Source organism: Phaethon aethereus, assembly GCF_964289735.1.
Source record: "Phaethon aethereus genome assembly, chromosome: 6".
Taxonomy (NCBI): domain Eukaryota; kingdom Metazoa; phylum Chordata; class Aves; order Phaethontiformes; family Phaethontidae; genus Phaethon; species Phaethon aethereus.
The window spans coordinates 3451378-3467793 of NC_138580.1; the positions used below are offsets into that span (position 1 = coordinate 3451378).

Consider the following 16416-nt stretch of genomic DNA (forward strand, 5'->3'; position numbering starts at 1 on the left):
TCCAATAGAATGCATGTCTTTAACAGTAAAATAAAGCCTCTTCAGGAATTAAGGTAATGGACAGAGTGATAATGCATTTCTAGTGCTGTATTTTCTTTAAGATAGCCATCAATCCTCATTACATCAATGCTTGACTTTCTCAAGAGAACTTCTGAAGTTGTATTTGGAGTATTTTACACAGAATGGGAAGTCAGAAGTTTAAGGGCTTCTACTGCCAGATGTTGTCTTTGATGGAGGAGTGCTTCTGCTCAGGCAGAAACAGGTGTTTCTCTTGTCACAAGTGAGGAATTCGTTCAGAAATAAATTCTCCTGGCAGTCCAGAAGAACACTGAAGCTTCACAATTGGAAAAAAAAGTTACGGGAAAATTCTCATGTCTTCCCCTTTCAAGGTGTTTCTTCTACAGTAGTCAAGGACTACTTAAATGAGTACATAAAAAGCTGTATCACTAAGATTGACAGGAGAATAGCCTTTTCAAATGAGAAGAAAAATTGTTTGCTTTTTTTTTTTTACAACAATGATTACCGGCAGGTAGTCAACACAGTCAATAGATACTTGGTAAATCAGTGGCCAAGCAGTAACAGTGACTCAACTTTTCTGTGTAGCACTCTCAGGATTGGTTTATTCTGTCCTATCAAGAGCAGGAAGACTAGTGTTTTAGAGACAGTACAGGGAATTATAGGCTTTTCTGAGCTACCTTCCCTGTAACAAAAGGCTTCCTTGAAAAGGGGACTGATACCCACCTTCATCTTGAATATACTTAATAGTAACATTCTACAGTTGAGGTGGATGTAACATTCAAACTGCCTTTGTTTCTTCTCTTGCATTGTTTATTTGACTATAATATTATTTATGCAGAGATACCATGATTGGTAACACCATGAACCCAAGTTCCCTGTACAGTCAGTGGGAGAAATGCAGGACTCCTAACCATAGAGCAGAGTTGCCCCAAGCAAATCAGTAGCAAACCCAGAACTTCTGTTCCTGCTCACAGAAGTTATATTTCCAGACTTGATGCCTTCATCCAGTCCTTCCTTCCCAGGCTTAAGGCCATCCACTTTGATGACCAACTTTTTTTTTTTGAGGGAATGCACGTACTAGGGAAGAGCTTGCTCTCCAGTGGAAGGCAGCTACTGGAAATTCCACATAAAAGCTTTTTGTATAAAAGCTCAGCAGTTGGGAAGAGGGGGCCCAGACTTCAATTACCTCGTCAACCTCAAAGCAGTTAGATTCCACAATGAGCTGAAGATCATCTGACCAGGGAATTTTACAGTCATTCACTTCCATTTGCCCCAGCCTCTCTGTGGCTGCAATTCTACGGCAGACCACATCAATCTCACCAGGACTCTGCCGCCTCCTCTGTACAAATAGGCTGTTCCAGTATGCCAAGCTGGCTGAATACTAGTCTAACAAAGAGAGGGAATGTGCTTCCTGCGCATCGTGTTCTGAATCTGCTTGGAAAAGGACAAGAGGAGTGAGAGACAGAGGTCTCACTAGCACCTTACCTGTGTCTCTGCTTTCACTGCCATTATCTTGTCCTTCCTCCAGATTCCACCAGACTTCTCAGTAAGACATTTTGGTTCCTAAGATTCCAGAAAACTACTCCAGCAATAAATAAACACTTTTTGGGGACTGGGGGGTGGGGTGGAGATTTTGTTGAGTATACTGGCAAAGGTAAATAAGAATGGAACATTATGCTCCCAGAGAAGAATGAACAGCCTCACTAGAGGGAAGGCGGACAGAAAGAAAAACAATGTAGATTTAGGCCTCTACTTTCTGGTGGCAGTAAGTCATTCTGTTAAGCTAGATACCCTCAGCAGAAGCCATCAGCTCCGGGAAGAAAGGGTTTAAGAAAAAAAAAAAGTGCTTTGTTTAAGCAGATGTTTTAAACATCATAGTTAATGGCAAACAAAGGAACAGAACACTGGAAATAGCAGCCTGGGTCTTAGAACATTAGCTTCTTTCTTCCCTAAAACCGAGGCAATTTTGGGCTGAGCTAGAGACAACCATGGCTGGGAAGAAATAGAAAAACAACAGGTTTCACGTAACACCTCCGTGCTTTTGAAACCGATCTGGACTTCTAGTCATGTTTTACTCAGAATATTGCTAAAGGAGACTAATACATCTCTTACTTCTGCTGCCCATGCTTGGATTTTAATACTCATGTAGAGTTTCAGGGAAGGTTAAAAGCAACACGATGTCTGAACAAAGCCTGAGAAAATCCTGAGGCTTACGTCACACTAGAGCATAACAAAAGGCTGATGAGTTTAGGTAGTTGCACCAAAGACTTGGTTAGAAGCTGAACTGTAAGTACCACAATCTCACCCTGACTTGTCACAGCACCACACCTTTACTTTCAGAAGTGTGCCTTGCTGTCTGGAAGATTTCCCTGGTTTTATGGCTTTTGTCAATTCAACGACCGTTTATAAATGCTCTGCACTCTTTAATGCCCTGGTTCCACCAGCTTGCTCTACATATTTGTAATGGTAACAATATGACAAGCTGCTGACAAGTAGCCTGGTTCAAACATGCTCCCGTGGAAACTGCAAGATGCTCACAAGACGAATTCCCTCAGACTGGGGAGATGGAAATCCTTGACATAATTACTACACGGCTGTTCAGCTGCTGTGTAAAAATCAGCAGGTCAGCTATTTTCTGTAAACGTGATTATTGATGCTGTGTTTAGTGTTTTGAATTCAATACATTCAGGCATTATCAAATGAGGTTCGTTATTTTAAAGACTTCTCCTACCCTACTTCTTCCCCCATCTTTTCTAGATCTGAGTGCTGCCTATTCCCTGCTTGGATCTGAATTTTCCCAGAGTTTTTGCATAAAGTTTTATGCCTACTAAGATTATGTTGCAAATAGTGTTTCCAAATTGTTTTCCTAAACTTGGGATGTAATTGGATTTTGCAGCTCACTGTATCAGTCTGAACCTCCTATTTAGCTCCCACTTCACTGTTACCAGCAAACCTGGAAGACAGAAGTTAATTTTATCACCTATTCCTTTGAATCAGGTTCCACAGATGCAGGTTCCAGCTCCACCAGTTTGGGACATGCTCTCCCTAAGCATAGGAACTTTGCCTTCTGCTACCTGTGAACTATCCACAAGTGCAACGGAAGATGGTGCCACTTAAGTGAATGATGACAATGAGAAGTTTTCACCGCTAGATTCCTGCTCTCCCTCATATGTAAGCCTCATCCATCCATACAAAAGAACAGTAGCTCTGTTCCAGTGAAATAGAGGATGAACAAAGGTACTGTCTAGAAGAATGGTGCAACAGGCAGTGGCCTGCCATTCTGACTGAAAATGTTTAGTCTAGAGCCCCTGGAGAAGAATGTTACATGAAAATATTTAAAAAGCAAGTGAAGAGGAAAAAAAATCCTGTGACAACAGGCATGCACCAAGGTCCTCAGAACCGCTCTGAAAAAGAGAAACAAGTTATTTTTAAAGATGGAGGCTATTAAAAAATAATTAATTTTGTAATTTTTCCTTTCTTACCCAATATGTATACAGAACAGCTCTATTATACCAACTCTGAACCTGTTATTTACCCCATCTTTTAACCCAGCTCTTGTTCTTATTTGATACCGCTTGCAGAAAGTTACTTGCTGGTTTTTCAAGTCATTTTGCTGGTTTAGCAAATTGAATCAGCCCAGCACAACGTCAGCCAGCCAAGAGGGCTGGTGTATGAGAGGGCTGAACCAACAGCGAAGTGTAACTTCGCCATGAAGCGGGCGTGTGGATGAGGAAGAGGATACAGAGAAGAGGAACTGTCAGTCTCCCAGTCCTCCAGCCAGTTTGTCTTAAATACCCTACATAAATCAAAGCTGACAGTACTACAAGACGCCAACACTGAAAGGACTCTACAATGTAATATTTTTTGTTGTACATATTTGTAAAGCCTTCTTCACACTATGTCAAATAGAGAAACTAGCTTAAGGCTAGAAATGTAATCTAGAAATGTCTATTGAAGAGCACTTTAGGTAATGACAATTAAAAGATGCCTGGTGAAAAGAAAGACTTAACTTCTTACCACACCACACATGACTTACTACCACACCAAAAAGCAGGGACTTCTCAATAAAAGGAAAACCGTTTTTAATTAAAGATGGACAAGTTGCCCTGAAAAGCCATATGAAGAGGTACCAGCTGTCACCTGTAACAATAGGTGCAACTGAAATAATCCTTTTGGACAAGTAGAAGCTAATTAGGTGTTTGAGGAAGCTGGCTGAACTACTGGAGGAACAATTAAAAAACATCCACTTTGTTGGCTTACTTCTAAAACTTTCTTCCATTACTGAACCTCTGTTTCAAAATTACTTTTTCTGCACAAATATCCTGTCTAATGATACCATCAACTAAGCAAAATCTGACACAAGCTAGACACTCCACTTGTTTGTTATCCACAACAAGGATTCTGCAGTTTGTTAGTAACATTCCAGGAGTTCCTATCAAAGTCTACAGCCTACTGCATGGTGAATGTCAGTCCACGCTTGAATAATGGATTTCTCAAACAAGCTTCTCTCTTAGAAAAACATTAAGATCGACTATGGCTAGAATGAAGACAGTGGGGAGAAGAGTTCAGATGGTCAGCTGAAGCTCCCCCAGAACATACATTGTCAGCATGTAAATATCCCAGAAGTCTTATCAAAACCAAATTCAAGCACACATTTTTACTCTTACATATGAATAAATGGGAACTTGTCATTTACCTCTTCTCCTCACATAATGAAGTCTGCTAGTACTCAGCTGGGAAGATTGCCTGAATTGATGTGCTACCCATTACCTGTTGAAAGAAGCTTCATACTTTGACCAAGGTGATCATGCTGAAGTAAAATATGCCAATAGGTTTTCTACACAGATACCACTCTTCACTTTGCCTTCACTTTGAATAAAAGAGCTTCCAACACCAAAATATTTGTAATAATGGTGAGAGAAAAACTTCGGTATTACCAAATTTCAGAAGAAAAATTTTGGCAAAGCAAGTTTTCATAAAATCTTCATTGCCATTCTATTTCTAAAATTGTAAGATGTTTCACCAAATCCTAAAATTTACTCATCATTGATTACATAAATTCCAAAGATTATTCCATTTCTGTTCTCACACATCATTAGAGTAATATCAATACCATCACTTTTGGTACATAGTCTCAACGCTCTTTAGAATTGAGATTTAAAAAACAAACAACACAAACTAACGCAAACAACAAAAACTGAATTTGTTTTATGGCTGAATCCTTAGCCATTAAAAGGTAGTTCTCCTTAGGATACATCATAGATGATTCCGTTTTCAATCATAATTCTTCCTAATTTAAAGAGCTGGATTACTGTTGGGGGTTTTTTTTGCAAATTATCTACTATACAGCTTCTGTGTAGGCATTCTCAAAAGCACATAATCAGTATATTAAGGGATGCTAGGGATGCTGGGAAAGAACAAAAGTTTCTGCCCTCACACAGTCTGGGAGGACACAACAGGGTAAGGGATGGGAGAAAATTTCTCCCTTCCTCAAACAAAACCTCTGCAGCACCAGTCGCCATAGGTCCAAACAGCATTCAAATGCATTTTCTGAATCATTTGAACTGTCTTATTAAAAAAATAAACTGTAAAATTTGTTTTAAAAAGTAATACTTTACAAAAATAGTTACACATGATTTGGGGGAGACAAAAGGGGGATTTAAGTTCAACTTGTCAAAAGCACAGTTCCTTCATTTAGAGGGGACAAAAGCCAACTGAAATGAAAAAAAAAGTCTCTGACCTAATAGGATGCAATTCAGTATTTTTTCAAGTGAAAAGAAACAGAAAACTTTCACCAAACTGTCAAGTTGTTTTGGTTTTTGTTTCCATACAGGGTTTTCCAGAGTGTCAGCAAGACACTCCTCACTACTGAGTTTGGAGTTATTGTTTTATTTGGGGAGGGAACGAACTTATTTGGGGACAGAAGTTGTTTTAAATAACCTCCTCACAAATTATTCATGGTTCAAAATCTTAATCTTGGCACATACATGGCATATACGAACTAATTAAGATCTCACTACTGATTTGTATTATTCTAAATAGGTAAGGTTAGATGACACTTGATTTGTTGCGGTATTCCCCCATGCCCCCAGTACATGCCACAACCTGAAGCTCAACAAAGTGTAAATCAAACCATAACATTTTTAAAAGCCATTAAAGACAACCTTTTTGACAGGCTTTGTGTTAAATTTAATGAAATACAATTATGCCTAGCGATAACTTGCAAAACAGACCCTTTCCAAAATTAAAGATCAGAGAATTGAAATGAAAATATTTAACCAGTGGTCTTCTCTATGCTACTTTTAAAGTAGCTTTATAAATAAATGATGAAAAATAGATCATCTAATTTATTGTAATAAGTATAGTAATTCAAGCAATTGTGTGCAAATTAAAGTTTTTGCAAAAAACTTCCACAGCCTATATTTTTTCAACCCTGAAACATGGAAATGTTTAAAGAACACTATTCCATCATGTAATTGGTATGAGCTAAAGAAAACTCTTTGATATCTTCTACTGACAAACACTACCAAAAATGTATAAAATTAACAGTTACTTACTGCAAAGTTTAATTTTGTCTCATGCATTTCACACTATAACTGAACAACAAAATTAAACCACTTGCCCATTTATGTGGATCTTCCCCAGAATTCCTAGAAGGAAACAGCTTTTCTTGTTATAAGGCTTGATAAAATGATTGTTTATAGTTAAAAACAGCTTTTAAAAACAGATTACATTTCAACTTATATGTTGATATTGAAATCCAAATATTCATAATACAGCTGACAGAATAAAGATCCCTATGATCGTTTAGACCAGAGATTAGCATTATCTAGATAAGAACTCTGAACCTGAGAAAAATAAGGTCAATGCTATTACAGCTTCAGTTACAAAAAAACCCCTCCGAATCACAAGTTTGTAAGCCACCAAAAAGAAGGAAACCGCTGAAACGAAGTTAGAATCAGCTATTTGAGCTAGTAAATAAAGCTTGAAACACAGCCAGCATATGACTGGAATAGAATTAGTCATGTAAGACACATGTCCATAGCGGGATGCAAAGTACCACAAGCAGAGTTCCCCCCCGGGGCCTACCTGAGGACCCATCTTGTTTCATTCCTTCATCGGTGGCTGGAGGGAGTGGTGTAACACACCTCCCTGAGTTTGCAGGCAATGCCAGAGAGTGGGGTGCTCAACAGCAGGGATGTCACTCAGGAGGACCTAGACAGGAACCTCATGAAATTCAACAAGGACAAACGTGAAGTCCTGAGCCTTGGGACAGAGCACGTACTGCATCAGGACAAGCGGCAACTGTCAGACTAGGCAAGAACTCCGCTGATAAGAACCTGGAGGTTTGGTGGACAATACACTGCTTTGAGCATGATGCTGCAGAAGATAGTCTGGTGATGATCAATATATGCTCCTATGATTTTAAAAAGTAATTTCAAATAGGAAACTACCATTTCTATTTAGAGCCATTATTATGAAGTGACATTAACAAACAGGTAGACTGCAAGATTACAGTAACCACCAACTGCACTGTTCCAGCATCAAAACTTTCAATACTCATCTAAAATAGAAATCATCTTTAAATACAAAGCAGGCGTTTTTTCTTCAAAGCATGTCTCTATACTGCAGATCACAACAGGTCCAGTGACTGTTCAGTGGCCCTTAGGCTATGTGTCATAGACTGAGCATATCCATTCCACACAGCACTTGAGCACGGATCTCCTCCTCCTGGCTCCATGGGATGTTCTTCTGGCCCCAAAGCCAGTTATGGGTTGATTTGTTGTTTTGGTTTGGTTGGTTGGGGGGGATGGGGTGGGTGGGGTTTTTGCTTTTGGGGTTTTTTTGTGGTTTGTTTTGTTTGGTTGGGTTTTGTTGGTTGGGGGAGGGGGGGTTGTTTGGGTTTGTTTTTTTTTTTTTAATGTGGGACAGCTTTTCAGTTTAGACATCCAAAATAATGCAAAAGCTAAGCCATAACCCAGTGTAAATCATTATAATGTTTTCACAGCATACTGATGGTATACACTCCATGCTCTCAGATACACGGTGAGGGCATATTGAAGTGCTGAAGCTGCTGGAATTCTGGTACAGTCTTGACTGTGCTGCCTCCTCGCACTGGCCCTCAGCCTGCACTATCCCTCAAACTGTGCTTGCATGTCATCTCATTAGACACCCGTTGGCACAAGCTAAAAACAGTATCAGGACTGCACTAGTAGTTAAACAGTATTTGTGTTCACTCTGCAGCCTCATTTCGCTATGAAGTTTAGAAACAGTCAAAAGAGACAAGCCACAGACCATCTCTAAAACATTCTTCAGGCTTACAGTAAATCATACAAGGAAAAAAAAATTAAAAAAAAAAAAACACAGAGTTGCCTTACCCCTTCCGTTTTTTTCCAGAATAAAAACTGCATGTTGACTTATCCTCAAAAAAAGTTTGGTATCTTTCAGAAAAAAGTTTGACCTCTTTCTCCCATCTCTAAAGAGGATGAATCATAAAATCACAGAATGGTTTGGGTTGGAAGGGACCTTTAAAGGTCACCTAGTCCAATCCCCCTGCAATGAGCAGGGACATCTTCAACTCGACCAGGTTGCTCAGAGCCCCATCCAGCCTGAACTGGAACGATTCTAGGGATGGGGCATCTACCACCTCTCTGGGCAACCTGGGCCAGGGGTTCACCACCTTCCTTCTGAAAAATTTCTTCCCTACATGTAGTCTGAATCTCCCCTCTTAGCTGAAAACAACTACCCCTTATCCTGTCAAACCATCCAACTTAAGAAGTCCACCACGTTTCATTCAACTTAAAAAGTCAACCTGCCACAATAAAATTTGCAACTTCAGTTATAAAAATCAACTCTTTTCTGATGAAATTACAATACATTGAACACATTCCATTTAGAAATGGAAGACACAGACTTAAAGCTATAGAAGAGCAACAGCTTTCTGAGCATTATTGATTCTTATTCCCAGTTCTAAAAACAATTATACAGACACTTTCTGAAAACAAAAATCTTTAGATGAAATTGGATGGCCTAAGTTTTACTGTTTTAATTGTTAACATTGATATAGTTTAAAGATAATACCTGAAAGGTTACTTAACTCATTTGCTGTCATTATTACAGAGACAGTGGAATCTTCCCAACTGTGAGAACAGCTTCATTTAGGCACACAACAAAACTAGATTAGAAAGCAATATCTACCATTTGTAAATGCAAAATGCCATGTTCATTTTCTTAATTGGTAACTGTCTCAAAGCTCAGGAAACAAAAAAAATTGAGAAATATTCTTGTTTTTCTTTTTATTTAAGATCTAGCATTTCTAAAACATTGATTCTTCCTCAGTATCTTTCCTCTCAGTCAGTTCAACTCACTAACTGTAGTCAATGTTTCCCTCGTGTAATAAAGAGTTATAAAAGAAAAAACAAAGTATTTTGGCATTACTTACATGCCGATCACAGTTAAGAGTATATAGGGGTTTGGTTTTAATTACATTCTGGTTTCAGCATTTTGAATTGAAATACCACCTAATTACAGCTTCACATAAATCCTTAAAAATAGAAATTATACCTTAACAAAACAAGGAACCTCAAACAGCAATATCTAGCCATTTAAATTACTTCAATAACATGTAGACTTCTTGCCAACTAAAGGTACTCAACATCATATGAAGGCCAAGTGAATGTAGTTTAATAGTTACTAACAAGCCTTCGCAGTGAATAACTCAAGAATAACTGAAATAAATTACCATTTTTAACTGACTCTGCATCCTGATTGAAACAGATTATCTTGCACCAATTTAACCAGAAATACCCATAGAATAGAAGAATACCAGTACTTTGACAAGGAAAGTTTTTAGCATTCAGCAATACTTAATTTACCCTAAAAAAAAATTAAAGAAAAAAATCAATGAAACACTGAATCGGCAATACACACAAGCACTCCTGTTCTTCCACTACTACACTGTAAAGTCACCACGATTCTAGGTTATGCAGCCACCACTCAGACCTTTGCTGCATCAGTACAATTCTAAGGATGCCACTTGCTCATTTTCTCCATAATGACGTTTCTGCCTGAAAGCAGTAACCCCACAGTTCATGAGGAGGACCAGCACGAAGAAAGTTCCAAAGACAGAGGGGTAAAGGCTCATCCTTCTTTGACTGTGAGTCTGAAAATGGGATTAATCTGGGAAAACCATACAACAGAAGTTAAGAAAGAAAAGATAAAAAAAGAGAGGGTACATTCTTTCACTGAACTACCTGAAGTAATGCAGGTTTTTTGTGACAGCACCTAACTAGAGGTGAGTAGAAAGTAGTAGTTCATGCCCCCAATACCCAGCCTCAGTAGATCCCATCCTAACAACAATACTAGCACTACCTCCAGCTGCTTCTGGCTGCAGGAATAGGTAGTCTTCCCACAAACACTTCCCTCGTTTCCAAGGGTTTTTCAAATACCTCTAACCACATAACCAAAGATTTATGCCTCCCATTAGTAAGTGAACTGTCTTTTTTTTTTTCCTAGCCAGACTACTTGCTTCCATTTACAGCTTTAACTAGGAAGTTCCAAAGAATGAATGCTGACCTTCCTCATCAAGGGCTACTTTACTGTCAAACTATTAAGGAATGGTACCTTTGCAATAATTACTGTAGTGGAGAAACCCTTCTCTGCTCCCTTTCCACCAACTGAGGCATCTAACGTACATCTGGGATTCTTAGCCACAAAGATATGCAATGTAAACAATATGGCAGTAAATATTCATTTTCTGTGGGATTAAGCCTAAATATGCTCTGCTGTTTGGCACCATAGTCACAAACTGTTTCTAAGAAAAAAACCTCCACCACCACACAGACAGTGTAGGGGAGAGAAGATAAGAGATGCCACATAAAGTCACTGGCATCCAATAACACTTCAATTTCCATATGGAAATAGCAGGAAATAAGATGTGCTGAATTTTAAGCACCAAGGCAACAAAAACACATTAAGATTTCATCACACAAGAACTTGGCTGTAAAATTTGTAATTTTCTTGATCCTTTTAAAGAGTTCTCATTTTCAGGAACATCAGATAGCTAACAGACCATGTATTCTACCAACCAGCTAAAGCAGACATTTGCATTAATCTGCTTTCTGTTAATTAAGTAGTGGAAATGCATCTCCCCTTCACCAAGAAATCTTTCCACAGTCAGATTCCTTGTCAACCTCTATCTTTTTACAGCCCATGTTACAATGATTATTCTCCACATGATTTTCCAGGGGTAAGTACCCAGGTCTTGCTGTATCTTAGCTCCGAATCATATAGGTCTCCAAAAGACTACTTTTGCGTATTGTGTCCACCACATTTGCCTGTGAATAAAGAAAATGTTACTACCATCTTTTAAGAGATCCGGATACTACCCATATAAACTTCATAATGATGATTTGAAACAGGACTGTATTCCTATTTCAAAGGGAAACAAGCACTGGGAGTTGAAAGCCAGGTGTTGTTAAAACCAGAAGTATAAAAGGTTGGAAGAGAAGGTAGAATCAATAAAAATGATAAACACTGGAGTTACTGTTATTCCCCCCCCCCCCCCGCCAAGACTAATGATATGGCAAAAATGAACCTCTATAGTTGAATGGGCACGGGGGGGGCGTATTTGTCTATCCTCATTTGCAAATTTTCCGAAGCCATCATCTAAGGACTTTCGCCCCCAAATTCCAGAAAGGTGGAGGAAAAAAAGAAAAAAGTGGCATTCAAATAGTCTCCATTAAACCCAGATGAAAACTATTATTCAACGTAGCAGTAATTACCTTCTTGCACCCCCATATAGCCGAAAACAGCTTTCCCCTCGCACAGAATACCTCCTCATGCCAACTTACATAGCATCCAGCACTTGAAGACAAACTTATTGAAGATTTTTCTAAGAGAAACTTGTATCTGAAGGATATATTATGCAAATAAATCCATGACAGCAGCATCTCTCCAGAAACATTTGTCAAGCAGAGTTCTACTAGAACCACACTTGCATGCTCTAGCATTGCATTAGCAGAAGTACAACTATTTTTCATAACCCAGAAGATTTAGGGTTTGTAACTGTTAAGTATTAACAGATTACATACAATTAGTAACAGAACTTTTAGCTGTAATCAAAGTTATAACATCAAACTGGAGCCATGAAACTTTGTAAACTACGTAACATTTACATCTATGTAAATGTATCTATGCTTTAAAACAGTATTAAGTAGGTTTACAAGTCCTGCTCTCAACAGCAATGCCAAGAGTACTGAGGTATTGCCCAACGATAACACACTTAATACAAAAAAGTGCATACTCTCATTAAAAAAAGGAATCTTGAGCAGGATTCTATTTTAAAAGCAGTACTATGTCTGAAGTGTTTTATTGCTCTGCCTGTGCAATAAAGCGATTAGAGTTCAACCACAATCATGGAGAGCTTGCAGAGAGCATACCAGCAGACACAATTTCACAAACAATACTTCTAAACCTTTGGCAGGATTTTCAAGTGCTACCAAATAAAGGGAAGTAAAAAAAAAAAGTTGCACTGGTAAAATAAAGAAAAAAGTCCCACCTCCCATTCCTCAATTTCTTCAGAGTACCTAGCCATTCAGCTTCTGAAGTTGTTGCAGTATCTTTGGCTTTACAGTTCTATCTAGACCATTTTTTGGGGGAAAAAAAAAGTAAAAATTATTTCCCCTGAGAATAATCGGTGTGAGACAGGAGAAGAATAAAATAAAAATCAGAGTAAAACATTCCCCACACAGTTAAAATGCCATTTCAACTACAAAGGTATCTTTGACATGCCATTTCCTTTAGCAAAATTGCTCAAGACCTTTTCAGTGGCTTGAGAATGATCTAGCATTCAGAAAAAAAAAAAAGGACCAAGATGTTTCAGATGTGCTTCCTTTTGTTTAGGTGATTTTCAGCATGATTTGACCTTCGGTGAATTTTAGCAAACATGTGTCTTGTCCCCATGCAAGATACTTAAAGCTGCAGAACTACCTTGATGACAGACCACCCAGGTACCAAAGACTGATGATGTAGCTCAGAAGAGATTGTTTGGGAGATATGAAGTTTAAGAGTAACAAAAGGAACCATCTAGCTACAGCACCCACAACAGAAGATTTCGGTTAAAGACAATCCGCTACTTCAACATTCTCCCACATTTTCAGCTGCATAAGGCTTATTTTGTGAAACATCACAGAAAATTATGGAAGTATACGTTCTCTGTTCCTGAAAGCTCCCAAGTATAACTCAGCAATCATGAAAACTAGAGAACACAGAAACACACTTCCTTGGAGGAGGGGAGACCATACATAATATCTAAAGAGAAATCATCTTTGATGAACAAGCTATTTTATTTACTATTTTCCTTTAAGCTCACCTACAATCTTGTCTCACCTACAGGTGAGGTACAGGAAGCATATTCAATTGTTCATAAGTATTTTTTTATTACTTCAGGATCTTTTGTTCTTCACTACATCAAAAATACAGACAGGTTTATATAAATGTATATTAGAGGGCATATGGAGAACCTTGACCCAGGCATTTTGTTCTCATGTTTAGTTAATAAGCATTTATCTCATTCTCTTGAATTAGTACAAATGGGTGCAAACCTCCACCCACTTTTATCCAAGCATCTACAAATATTTTAAAGCCTAATAGCATAACACAGATGCTCTTTTCCAAATATCTTAGTCAGATTTTTTCAAATATCTTAGTCAGTCACTCCCTTAGCAAAGATTATTAATTTTAATTCACTGGAAATTCCTATCCATTTGAAGTACATTTACAGGATTTCATACAGCAGTTTACAGATAGTAAAATAAAATGCCTTCAACCTTAAGACCACTTCCACACTCACCGACCACATAGAAAAAACAACCCACAACATTTTCACCTCTTTAAAAAACACTAGTATTAATTGGCTATGTAAACAACTTAACAAAATAGTTGCATACAAAAATAAATAAATACAGAAAACCAACACCCTCACTCCCTGACACACACTCAGAGTAGCTGGAGACTGCATACCGGAGAAGGACAAACCAGAGACATCTTCACACCTGAACTCCAGCACTTCTTCAACCATTGCCAATATTCTTAAATACATAGCCCGGGCAGACTTTTTTCAGACTAAAGACTGGAAAGAAAACAACTTCTTCTAACGATGATGTTAAGATCAAGTCACAGTAAAGAAACACTACTTATCAAAATGCCTGTACTTTGTGCTAAAAGCTTACATAAGATTGTAATTTTGATCCCAAAACCAACGCTTACTGTTGAATTTCTTTATTTTTAGGCTTACACCAGGGCTGCAGATCTACTCACCTAAAATTTGAGAGTAAAACAAGTTAATAATGGTTAAATACCAGAACACTTAATGTGTAATACTGGAATAACCACCAAAACAATGTCATTAACATGAGGAGCAGTCCGAATTGCAGCCAGTTTCCTGCTCATTTAGCAAAGACTAATGCCATCTTCACAGGCGAGAGAAACATGCATTTTGTCTTACCATGAACAACCTGAGCAAGACATGCTAAAGAAAAGATGGCTTTTGTTGCTTAACCATGCTTTTTAGTAAGTAGGATAGGTAATGTCAAACGAGATTGCTATTCTGTGCTCTAGGCAAAAGGATCTTAGTAAGAAGGACGTAGAAGGGAGAGACAACACGAAAAGCAGATCGCACCAAATCTTTTGGAAACTGGGGGGGGCGGGGATTTCCCCTAGAGAAAATATTCCTAAATTAAGAGGAATGTTGCTCGAGTAACTTATAATCAAGGTTTTAGGAAAATACGAAAGACACATCTTCTATTGCAAGATGAAACTGCCAGAAGAAATCTGGTTTTATTTCAAAGAGAGGAATAAATGGTATATCCTAATAAAACAAACAAAAACCCCCAAACCTCTGTCTGTCCTTAACCTGCTCTTATTTCTCTGGTTAACCCAGAAAGGATTTTTTTTTTGGTTTATTTCTGGCAGCGCTCGCCATTTCACAGCACATTTAGCACACACGGAATTGATCAATACCGCTACAGACATAAGACTAGACTATCCATTTACTAACCACAAGAAAACGTCTTGTTCAGCAAAATCCTGTACATTATAACACTGAAATTTTAAAAGGCATTGTTTTAGGAGTCTCATTACTCCCTTATACCGGTTACACTGAAAAGCTGAGAACTTGACTGCCAGCTTTCAGGCTGATAAACAAGTATACCTTTACACACCGTGCAAGAACGCTAAAAAGCGTATGTAAACCCAGTCAGAGAACTATATACATATCCAAAGCTCAAGCAGAAAGCGCCAGGCTTGCCATGTAAACACGTATTAGATCTGTTACATAGCTTATACTAGGTTTTTTGTGAAACTGATGGAGCTTCAAGCAGAACTGTACCAACGGTTCCCCCAACCACTGGTTGCTACCACAACAATTCTCCTGAAGAAGAGTGGGGAAGTCCTCGCAACCCGCTCTCTTCGCAAGACTCGGAGCTGGCGTTTGAAACCCAACTTCTGCTCTCGTCTTTAAAAGTAGTAGCTTTGTTTTGTATTACGAGGCAGTGGCATATCGAGTAGCAAAATACAAAGCGTTAGAAATTATTGTTTAGAAACGGAAAGTCACCCTTTTCAGCCTAATTCTGTGCATACTTCTATACGTTCACACACTCCTCGTTATCATTAAAGGACGAGCTAATGCTTTCAGAGCAGTACCTATTCTAAACTAATGAAGCATTAATGAAGGCTGGCATTCAGCGATGAATGGCCCGGAATAGGACATCTAATTGAAGTTAAGAATAACCTAGCTAAAACACACTTCTTAAAAAAAAAAATCACCATGAAACACCAATAATTGCATTGCTAGATTACTGTATGCGACACTAGGTGGTTATGTCTCCACATTTGTTCCACACAACCGATCTGAAATCCAAGCGCTGCACGCGTTTGAAGTGCTCATGCTATACGTTTTTAGGAATAACGAGGAAAACAGCTTTTGCCTTTACAGCCACTGCCATCCCCAAACATTTGTCATCTGAAAAACGAAAGATTTCTCCTCAATCACACTAATCGACAGTTAACTCAATCTTTTAAGGGCTGACCCCAAAGCCTTACGTTTATAGCGACAAAACGAAGAACATTCACTTACCTGAAGAACAAGAGATAAGAAAAACAGCGAACGCCAACTTAGTAGCAGCTCCCATTTTCCAATGCTGTTAAAACATTTAAGTGACTTTAAGAATCCAGTTTCCTGGGTCCTGCAAGCTGGAAAGATCTCCCTTCTTGCTGAACCGTTATAAAGCAATCTATAGCAACATTTCTGCAGCAGATTATGTTCATACAACAGTAAAATCAGATTTGTTTAGACACTGACGATCTCCCTGCAGCTCTTTCTAGTGAGAATCCGGGTTG

General features: G+C 38.5%; 1 protein-coding gene across 1 annotated transcript in view; it reads right to left on the minus strand.

Annotated features, from left to right (window-relative positions):
• ACVR2A (activin A receptor type 2A) overlaps positions 1-16208 on the minus strand; it is a gene marked incomplete at both ends in the record, with an annotated part of 64383 nt that extends 48175 nt beyond the window's left edge. Inside the window, one exon of the mRNA XM_082001720.1 lies at positions 16154-16208. Coding sequence (XP_081857846.1) covers positions 16154-16208 — 55 coding nt within the window. The remainder of the gene's footprint in view (positions 1-16153) is intronic.
• Positions 16209-16416: the final 208 nt, after the last annotated feature.